This window comes from Prosopis cineraria, unplaced genomic scaffold (genome assembly GCF_029017545.1).
Source record: "Prosopis cineraria cultivar Desert tree isolate PC_DT_omini unplaced genomic scaffold, ASM2901754v1 PC2, whole genome shotgun sequence".
NCBI classification, from domain to species: Eukaryota; Viridiplantae; Streptophyta; class Magnoliopsida; order Fabales; family Fabaceae; genus Prosopis; species Prosopis cineraria.
The window spans coordinates 10,387,923-10,399,534 of record NW_026555333.1 but is presented as its reverse complement, the minus strand read 5'-3'; the positions used below and the strand labels follow the sequence as shown (position 1 = coordinate 10,399,534).

General features: G+C 35.6%; 1 protein-coding gene across 1 annotated transcript; it reads right to left on the bottom strand.

Moving 5' to 3' along the window:
* Positions 1-9,180: 9,180 nt before the first annotated feature.
* LOC129303832 (heat stress transcription factor B-4-like) lies at positions 9,181-10,841 on the bottom strand. Its single transcript, XM_054943374.1, has 2 exons — positions 10,414-10,841; positions 9,181-10,313 (listed from the first exon to the last, which is right to left on the bottom strand). The coding sequence occupies exons 1-2, from the start codon at positions 10,660-10,662 to the stop codon at positions 9,492-9,494; spliced, it is 1,071 nt and encodes a 356-aa protein (XP_054799349.1). The 5' UTR covers positions 10,663-10,841; the 3' UTR covers positions 9,181-9,491.
* Between the last annotated feature and the right edge of the window lie 771 nt (positions 10,842-11,612).

The window sequence follows — 11,612 nt, the reverse complement described above, 5'->3', positions numbered from 1 at the left end:
ATTAGATTTAATTTGTTTTAAGGATTTAAATTGAAGAGTGAATCTAAATGAGGAAGGGTGCGAGCTAGTCTGAGAGAGCGCGAGGATTGGCGGTGGGGAGGATTATATTGAGTGCCGTTGCAAGCCAATGAGAAGTGATGAAGGTTGATGAATGAGTGAACATGTGGCGCAGCCACAGGGGAAGAATTCGGCTGTGTGATAGAAACAGGAAAAAAAAAAAAACAGAGAATAGAAAACAAGTGAAACTATTGAAAAGAAAACCGGGAAAAAAAAGAAATGAAGAGTAAAATGGAACGGAATTCGAGAAGGACTAGGTTCTGACTTGCGATGCAAGCTGCTTCATGTGCCCGTTTTGTTAACGAACTTGCGCCCCTGCCCTCTCAGTCCCAACAACCCCCACCGGCCTCCCCGAACCCTTATTTTGTTGCGCCCTCTTCCCTCTATTCTATGCACTTCTCTTAACTTTCATTTTTGCCTTTCTATATGTGCGTTTTATGCACTACATCAAACTCAAAAGTAAATTGTTGTCAATTTATTATAAGCTTGATCTTTTATATGAATTAATTCTAAAAGCATAAGGTCGTGTAATTAAATTTTATTATCAATGTATAAACTTGATTGGTAAATTATTTATAAGTACTTTTATAAATATTCTTTAGCCTAAACGTATGCCTTGGTGTTGATGAGTCTGTAAGTCCAACTCATCTAATTTTTTTTATATAAAAAAAAATCTGTCAGATATTAGGGCTTTACAACTAATTAATCTGACAATTGAATGTAATCATGTCATTAGATGGAAACTGGTCCGGTTGAGGAAGACGTCAGATTATTGATTCTAAAAGTTTAAATACTTCAATTTCTCTTTTAATTTTTTTAATTAAATTTTAAGTGTAGGTTATGAATCCGTGATAACCTAATTATGGATGAACATGTAATTTAAAACAATGATAATGATTAAGGAGGCCGGGATGCAAGATTGACTTAACGTAAAAATGAATCAAATCATTTGAGTAAACTGTACAAGATCCTTTGCCAAAAGGGAGGAAAAAGAACTAGACGCAATGCAAGCACCAAGTTTGACAAAATTATATACTTCCTTCTTCTTTATATATAAGATATTTTTAATTAAATTCACATACTAATAAAGGTTTGTTATTAATTGAAAACACATAAAAGTATAATAAATTTTCATCTTTACCCTTATAATGCCATGAGTAATATTATGATACCAGGTAATTAAAGCACAATTAATATCCCTTTTATTTTTCAAGACAATGAGGGCAAAATTATTAAATTGCTCAAAATTATCAAGCCACCCCTTTTGTTGAGGAACAAAACACGCCTCTAAAAAAAAACCCTTATAATATTCACCTATATGTGTGTGTTTTACAAATATTTGGTGCTAATCGTTTGAAATTAAAGCCTGGTTAACAAACCATGATTCAATAATTAGTGCGAATATTAGGCATTCAAATTAATGCATATTCATTGCTGAGGCATTGAAGAAGTGGCTCGAAAGAAAGAACAAACGACAAAGTTTGTAGTAGGTACCTGGAATTATTTACACAGCAATTAAATGTATATTGAAATATTTGAAATAATCCTATATATATATATATATATTGGTATCGACAATGAGAAGGGAAAGGTGGGCCTGGAGTGTGGAGGCCGCAGGGCACATTATAATGTGATGCAGACGTTGATAAGGTTAGGGGACAAGTGAATGCAATATTGCCATCGTCCGTCCGGGGAGCAACACGCTCCAATTTGGTACCCAAGAGCTATGCTTTGACTGGCCTTTTAAGGCCTTGCTCCTGGATCAATATTAGTACTTTACGACACGTTTCATGAACGATTAAAACATATTTTCACTCTTAAAGAATTAGCTATCATGAATTATTTGTTCGAGCAATGCAGTGACAAAATTGGTATAATATTACATATCATTTAACTTGCAAACATTGATATTAATGGATAGTTTACATTGACTCTGGTTTAAATTAAAGATAATCTTTGCCCATAACCTACTAATCGGTGATGTATATAGCAATTGGCACCCTTATTTTATTTTTTTTTATCATAAGATGTTGCGTCATGTTTCAGTTATATTCGTCTGTCATTCTGTTTCAATAATCAACTAACAATACTATCATAGATTACATCTATCTATATTGTTCTAGGTTATGTAGGTATATATCAGTTAAAAAAACGTCAATCAAACTTATAGCTAGTCACGATAGGTATATATAACTGGTGACTGCATTGTTGATTGAAGGTTAGTGTGTGTTGATAAACCCTTTTCTATTAATTTTTACCAATAAATGTTTAGCTCGCGAGTCAAACGATATCCACTTCCTTTTTCCTAGTTTATTAACAAAAACATGTGCATACTTTTTCGATGCCGAACATTAATGCAAGCTGAAATATTTTTTTAATCCACGAGTGCTCACTGCCAAGTAATTAGTAAGCCAGAAATAAACATATATATAACTTGTGATGACATTGCTAGTCGATCGTTTGTTCGGGTTGATAGACTTTTTGTTTTTCAATTGAACAATACCTGGCTAGCAAAACATGTATCAACCCTTAAATACGATGCCAAATGTTTCGATTAAAAAAAAGTATTTTAATCAAGAATACCAATTGTTTCCACATTATTAAACTGTAGGGTAGTAGTAACTCTTCTATAAATATTTTAGGAGCATGTAATGTTATTTAATCTTAGATCAATCTTGAATCAAGGTCAACATGAAAATCTGTTTATTTAGGACCAATAATATTGCAATGATTTTGTAACACACCAATGTGACGAGCATAAATCTAAAAAAGAGAGCCCTTCTCAAAAAATTAGTATGTTAGGTGAGAAAGCTCTTGAAACTTATGAACCTCACAGCACTTGGAAGGCTCCTTGATATGGGACTCATGACAATAATGTGACAAGCACAAGTTTAAAAAAAGAGTCAATTTTAAAAGATAGCTTGTTGAATGGGAGAGGTTCTCACATTTATAAACTCCACCCATACCAAGAGACTAACATATTGGGTGGAAGAATCCTTCACACTTATAAACCACACACCACTTGTAAGGATTTTCAATGTGAAACTCATGACAATGTCACTTCATCGAGAGCCAATGTTCTTAAAAACTTCACTTCATGCACTTTACTTAGCCTCCTGTCAATCAAAAACCTCAACAAGTAGCCTTTTCTATGATACTAGACTCTCAATGAAAATGTAACAAGCATAAACTCAAAAAAAAAAGCTTATCCCAAAAGATTAGCTTATTAGGTGAGAAAATCTTTACACTTATAAACCCACACCATTTATGAGGCTCCTTGATATATGACTCATGATAGATTTTTTTTGAAATTGAAAGGAATTATTAGTCCAATTATAATTTAGAATAACTAGTGTTGTTCGGAAAATGGTTCAGTGACAAAAATGCCATTCAACCATCTATATATTTCATAATCATTATTATAATTCTCTTTCCACGCATATCATGAGGAAATGCATGTCTGCATTCCACAGATAAGGCAGCTTGGATGTAGTGATTACGGAGGAAAGCGTAAGATGAATTATACTGGAATTGTATATATCTCTGATCTCTTCTGAAACCACTATGCAAATAAAATAACCCACCCATCCCCACTTCAATGTTTCGTCCACTACAGCCTCAACTGACGACAGCATCTCTCTCCCTCTGAGACGCGCAGAGATATATTAATGTTAAATAATTAATTCCCTTTATGCTTACAGAATAAAATAATAAGGTGGCCATATAAGTATTAATTGAAATAAAGGGTGGGGACAGTTCTCTGCCAAAGAGGCTTGTCTGATAGGATGAAGAATCCAAAGGAGAGAGATCTTGTTGGTGGCATAGCCTATTTTTACTCTGCATTATCACCTGTTATCATCTTATCTTCTCTTCCCCACACCCCAGTTGTTTTTATTACATTAATGATGATGATGAGTCTACCAGCCACCCTTACTACTGGTATTATTATAAGATTATTGGTGTTGAATATATATCTTCACCTTTTCTGCTATCGGGAAACGCAAGGGTAGGTTTTAGAGCAGAATCGAAGCATTAATATAATAGGAAGATGGTCCCGGCTCTGTTGCGTGCCTGTCTCTGCATGCATAAATTTCATCAACTCTCAAGTTAAATCATTTTCCGGTTGCCCAATTCTGCATGTTGCACTACCACAGTGCAACCACTTGTTTGGATTTAACATTCTATAACTTCATTTTCACTGCACGCTTTTCCTGAGAACACAAGAGTTAGACTGTAGAGATGGGGATTGTTTGTTTTCTGCTTTTTATTTTTTTTTTCTAGAACAGAAAATTTTAAAAACTTATTTGGATAAGTGTTTTTTATTTAATTATTTTCATTTTTTATTTTTAAAAACAAAAAATTGAAATAATTTCAAGTTGTTTCATTTCATTTTTGTTATTTTTTAAATGCACTAAATTTGACCATTGAAAATTATAATTACATTGATCAATTTCTATTATTAATTATCATCATTAACTATCTATAACCATTACTATTAGTTCATTTTTTTAATTTTAAAACTATTTTTAATTGACATAATCAAATGAATTTTTATTTATTTTGTTTTGAAAAAAAATTTAAAAAAAACTGTATTATAAAACAGTTTTTAAAAATAAAAAAATGAGAATAGAAAACTCTATGTGACTGATTTTCTCTTACTTTTCATGCTTGTATCATCACTGTTCCGGTGTTCCCAGCAGTGTATTGCTTAGGATACTTTAATCGTTGGAATACTTTTTTGGGAAAAAAAAATTAGAGGGTTGAAGATTCAAATTTAACGTAACAAAGTTATCAGTATTATCAGATGTATGGGGAGTGGCTTTTTTTTTTTTTTTGGCTTCATCTATTTTTTAAAAGTTTTCTCCACATGATTTCAGTTTTCATGCAGCTTTAACTTTTCAAACTAGAGCGGGTCCGTACATGCATGGCTTCTAGTAAAATATAAGCCCCACTATACATATGAAATTTAAACTTTTAATAGTAAATGGTTTTTAAAAGCCAAGCTAATTCGGGTTGATTATGTTTAAAGCTCTTCTGATAAAATGTATAAACCACGTATAGATGGAAACATATTTTTGTGCCTATATTTATTTTAAATAAATATGAAAACATCAGCCAAGTACACAATTCAGTAATCTATATTACTTTAAAATTAAACCTACCATTTTATCAATAAACAAACATTTGTTTATGGTTGTTAATCAAATATGTGCGCGCGCGCGCATTACCTGAACATATATAGCTTTTGTATTTAATAACTAATATTGAAAATTATAATTACATTGATCAATTTCTATAATATTATAATTCATATCATTAACATTAACTATCTATAACCATTACTATTAGTTCATTTTTTAATAATTTAAACTATTTTTTATTGACATAATCAAATGAATTTTTATTTTTTTTGTTTTGAAAAAAATTTAAAAAAACTGTATTATAAAACAGTTTTTAAAAATAAAAAAATGAGAATAGAAAACTCTATGTGACTGATTTTCTCTTACTTTTCATGCTTGTATCATCACTGTTCCGGTGTTCCCAGCAGTGTATTGCTTAGGATACTTTAATCGTTGGAATACTTTTTTGGGAAAAAAAAGAGGGTTGAAGATTCAAATTTAACGTAACAAAGTTATCAGTATATTATCAGATGTATGGGGAGTGGCTTTTTTTTTTTTTTTTTTTGGCTTCATCTATTTTTTAAAAGTTTTCTCCACATGATTTCAGTTTTCATGCAGCTTTAACTTTTCAAAACTAGAGCGGGTCCGTACATGCATGGCTTCTAGTAAAATATAAGCCCCACTATACATATGAAATTTTAAACTTTTAATAGTAAATGGTTTTTAAAAGCCAAGCTAATTCGGGTTGATTATGTTTAAAGCTCTTCTGATAAAATGTATAAACCACGTATAGATGGAAACATATTTTTGTGCCTATATTTATTTTAAATAAATATGAAAACATCAGCCAAGTACACAATTCAGTAATCTATATTACTTTAAAATTAAACCTACCATTTTATCAATAAACAAACATTTGTTTATGGTTGTTAATCAAATATGTGCGCGCGCGCGCATTACCTGAACATATATAGCTTTTGTATTTAATAACTAATATGGTTTTTGGCATACAAAATATTAGAGTCAAAATATAAAAAAAAAATGAACAAGAATGAGATATAAAATATTCTAGTATCTTTAATGTTTAATACATAATAGTACTATATTTTGTTTTAGTTCCTTGTTTTCGTAGTTTTGTTTTTAATAACTTGCTTCTTTCAGTCCAGGAGCCTCCATTGCGTATACAAATGTAGATATATAATGAATATTATTTAAATTATTCAAATTTGATTTTATGCAACCTGTTTTTAGTATTTTATGTTCTCTCACTCAAACATTTCGAGTCCTAGTCTGTTTGAAATTTCAAAATCAAAGAGAAAACTTTATTGGTTGAAAAAAAAATGAAAAAAAATTTCAGTCTAGATGCCAAACATAATGAAAAAAAAAAAAGCCCTTAAAATCCGAAAATTTACTTTACACTGAGTAGTGAAATGAAATTAAAATGTTAGGGAAATTGTAAAATTAAAAAAAAACTTAAGTGGAAAAAAACACACACCACTCAAAATCTGTCACCGGCACAAACACTCCGACAAGCCGTCGCCTGACAACTAAAAGACCCACAAGAACTTGTGAATTGGGGAGTGCTCTATGCTGTGGAAGACCAACATTCTTCCGTTGTTAACCCCCAATCGGAATCCTGTATGCTCTGACAACAGTTCGGTATCAATAGGCAAGCAGGGATGCGACAACAAGGGACTGGAAGAGGAGAGGAAAGTTCTTGGAATCGCGGGTCATCATCAAAATCTGAAATTGAAGAAGCATTGGTCCTCCGAGAACTCAATCTTGGCCTACCAGTGTCCACTTTCAATATTTTGGGGCTTCCATTGAAATCGTTTATTGTTGCATCAAAAGAAGATATCCTGCGTAAAATGTCATCTTTGCTTGCTTTCCTCTCCTCTTTCAAATTTTGCGTCGTTTGTGTTTTCCAATTAACTTAAGAAGTTTTTTTAATTTAGAAGAGTTAATTTTGTTTTTCTTCTTTAACATTTCAATTTCATGTCACCACCCTTAGCTTTAAGTGAAATTTTAAATTTTAAAGAGTTTTCTTTTTTATTATATTTAGTTAATGAGTCTAGACTGAAATTTCTCCCAAAAAAAAAAAACACTTAGAGGGACAGAGAACACTCAGCCGAGAACTTGACCCAAAATAACCACTTTGAGGGACAGAGAACAAGAATCTGAATTTTTGTTAAATCAGACCCAATTGTCCATGATCACTCTCCTTGGGCCAAGTAATATAAGGCCTCGTACTTCACCCGGTTTTGCTATGAACTATTCCATATCGACTCGCAATACTTTGACTTCTATGATTTTTGTTCTTTTTGTGAAGAAAAGAATGGAGGGAATGTGAAAAGGCAATTAATAATAAAGTGGAGGTTAAAAAAAAAGTGAAGGAAGAAAAGAAAAAGGAGAGCAAATAAGAGGGGTATTTACAGTTTTCCACTTTACATCCACAAATCATCTTTTGTTTACCTTTTGTCTAATGCTCTGCCAAGGCCTCAGTGGTTTCATAAGGCTGTTCAAAGCCTAAAGACTAAAGCCCCTTTGCCCTTTGATCCGTATCCACTTTTATAACCCATCTCATTTGCAAAACCAAGCACTCCATCTCACTCTCATTCCCACCTACTTGCACACGTGTCCAACCCGTCACGTGCCACTCCTTTCCTAAAAGACAAAAGCCCATGAAGGACACCCACGATTCAAAAACTAGGGCCATCGGGTTTTCCATCTTTTTCTTTTCAATTTTCTCCCCTCAAGCTTTTTGCGCGTATGAGACGAAATTATATTATTGCACTGCACGACAAAGATATTCAACCTTTTTATTATTTAACATTTCCCGTTATCTTTATCTTTATTCCCTTGTCTACTATCTCACTCTCTCTCTCTCTCTCTCTCTTCACTAGACACCCCAAAATATATCTTTCTTAACTTGCTTTCTCCTGTACAGTTCCTCTGATTCACATTTCAATGCTCTCGGGCGAATTTCTGGGAAAAGCAAGGGCATGTTATATAAAAAAAAATGAGTGATCAATATGCACAGTAGCGAGCCATAGAATATGTGGTTTCTGAGTAGGAGCAAAAGATATGATAGAAAATGGAAGAGTAGGCAGAAAGGGTAAAAGGAGGTTGTGAAGCTGAGAGAGTGGTATAAACGCTAACGGGATGCCTACTTAAAGTGGGAAAAGGCAGAGGTTTCTAGTCCTCGGAACAAGTATAGAAGCCTTGACAGATACGTGTCGAAAAACATTTTAAAGTCAGTCTTCCTTGCATTTCGCTTTCATCCAATTATTCAATTCCTCGTTTTCCTCTTCTTTAACTGTATTTTCAATTTTGTATTCTGCCCTTCTTTACATCTCTCTCCGTTGGCTTCCATTTCCTTCTTTTCAGAACACTCCCTCCTTACTTTTCAGTCCTCCTCCCTATTTATTCCCCAAAAAAAGAGAAAAAGAAACAATGAAAACCGTCACTCTCGAGCTCGATGAAATGAAGCGGCCGGTATGATGACTTTCTTTGTTTCTTTTCGATAAATTATTATTAGATTATAATCAAATGGTAATAATAACAATAATAAGAAAAATCATGGAAAGCTAATTATGGAATTGTTCGTGAACGAATATGTCATTCGGTGTCTGCTCTATCCGTGGATCTTTTGTGATATCACTCGTCTCTTATCGGTTTTTGAATTGAAATGCGAGTTGTTACTAGCTCGTACGCTTTAAGATGGGGCTAGGCAGAGAAAGCCCCAGAGAAATTAGTGTTTAGGCCAGCCTGTTACATTCTCAGTTCTCAGCTTTTTAGTTTTTACCCAATAGAACTGCATGGAACCCCCTACTCATTAACTCCGTTCCCCCTCTCACTCTCTATCGCTGCCATTAATGCAACTGAAACATGCAGAGATCATATTCAGAAAAAGGAGACGAACAGGAGGGAGAGAAATAATCCCATAATAATGTAGAGCAATAAATTGCACCAGTGCGAAGAAAGAAAACTTAACAACAATTCAGAAAGAGAAGATGAACGTTTAAAATTTCGCATTTAATTTTGTCTTCACTCTACCCAAAACCTAGCTAGCTGCATCAATCGATGATATGTGGGGAACAAAGATAATATTTGGTGCTATATATACACTGAATCACAAACAGCGTTGAGTAGCGCGCAGGCGCTCACTAAAGTTTCCATCAATATCATTCTCGCTCCTTCACTAAGACTTGGGATCAAGAAGGAAGAAGAGAAAATGAAAAAGGAAAATAAAAAACAAACAAATGAGAGGAAGAAGTTAATTAAAAAAAACAAAAAGTGGTATAGCTGGGAATTCTAACATGCGGAAGGCGGCATGAGATTCAAGGCCAGGTCATCTTGTTCCAAGACCAATCGAGCCTTGTTCATTTCAGAGTTGGTAGGAGTAAGAGAATCAGAGTCAGGGTGCCTCCTTTTCTTGGACTGAATGGACACGCCAAAAAGCTTGGTATTGCTGCAGGGTTCTTCAACAATGGCGACGGAGCTTTTTGATGTGTAGGTCGTGGGAGGTCTCACGATACGGGAAACTTGAGGGGTAGTTTGCTTAGGGTTAGCAGAAGTTGAATAATACCCCAGAAGCTGGTTCATCGGCCTTTGCACCAAGGAAACATTTGTAGCAGATGGAGGCAACATAGGAGAGGGCGGTGATGGTGAACAAGTATTCGGTAGGAGCAAGGAAGAAGAGAAAGAATTGCTGGGAGCCACAGGCTTGACATGATTCTGGACGAAATATATGATGTCGTTATAGAGTTTTTTCATGTGGGCCAGCTCAGACATGAGCATGTTGTTGCTTCGCCTCAGTCTTTCGTTGTCCTCGGATAGCGTTACCATGCCGGAGCCTCCGCTCGGAGAAGTCAGCGGCGGCGAGTCACACCAATGGGGCGGTTGGTCATCGGAGTCGTTGGACGGAGAGACGCTGATTCTGGCGGTCGAGAAGGGAAAGAAAGTAGGAACATTGAGTCCCAACGGCAGCGGGTGATGATGAGGATGATTGACGGATCCCTGCTGGTGAAACTGAGACGTCTTTCTTCTATGGATCTCGCAGAGTAAATGCTTCTCTCCCTTCCTGAAAAACTCATTTGCGAACTCCCACCTGTCAGGAACGATCTTCCTAAAACCCTAGTTCATTAAAACAATTGAAGTCAGAACGTGAAGGAAAAAAGAGAAGGAGAAGGAGAAAGAAAGAGGGCGAAGGGCGAGTTGTGGGAAGCATATATACATAGGTGTTGAGCTGGCGAACGAAGCTGGAGAAATTGTTGTGCTTGAAGTAGTTGGGGAGAAGATCCCTGGCGAACTCGGGAGGACGCCAGACGACGAAGGTGGTGTCGTCTTCGCCCCAAGACACAATGTGATCGGTGGTGGGATCATCCACCAGTTGATAAGTCTTGGTCAGGAAAGGAGCAGGCACCGATTTGTGCGAGTCCAGAGACAGTAAAATGCTCTCACAATTGTCCAACAACAGAGCCATGGAACACAAGAAGCGAGGAAGAAGAGGATGGAATTGAAGCGGCGATGTGGCGTCGAGTTAGAGAGGAAGGGAAGGAGGACGAAGTGGTTAGCGAGGATGTGAATGATGGAGGTGGATAAAAATGTCGAGGAGAGAGAGAGGAATAGAAGTAGTAGTACTAGTTCTACTGTGTAGTGCGGTAATTTGGTTATGTATTCGCTTTGTTCTTTTGTTTGTTTGTTTATTTATTTTTTTCGGTGAAGGAGGAAGGAATTGTCGGGTAGGAGGGGTATTATAATTTTGTTTCCCTCCTCGGTTATGCAGTAACTAGGGGAGAGGGGGGAATATGTGTCTGTCTGTCTGTCTAGGACTGTGAAATAAGGCCTTTCAATACAAACCCGTGACTCTCTTTCTCTCTCTACGTGTGTGTGTTTGTGTGATTCACTGAGCCTTCTGACATTGATCCGCCCCGCTCTTACCCACTCAAAATCACGCACAGCACGAAGAAGCTGCAGTCCATGTGAATTGACCATTGCACCCTTTTCCCCTGCCTTTTTTTAACCTTTTCCTTTCGCTTCTTTGTTCACTCCAAAGTGCACTTAGTCAAACCACAGAACAACAGGTTTCTTTTTTCTTTAGTCTACATACGCAAAACTCATGTTGGAATCTAGCTTTGGTTAACAAATCAAATACGACGTTAAGGATATTTCCAGAGGTAAAGGAAACCTCGTTAGAAGGGCGTTCCGGCGAAATACCCAGATTTATTGATTTGGTCTTTGTCATTTCTGTGCGATAGAGTGAGGAGAGAGAAAGGAAGGAGGGGGAGAGGCTTGGGTAGCTTCACGTCAAACCAGTGTTCTTTTCAGTTTGTAGTTTTCCTTTCTTTGTTTAAAGTCACCAACCAAACACAGTCTCCAATTTCGAATCCCTATCATTTTTTTACTCCCTGCTGCGTCTTACCTCTCTCTAGA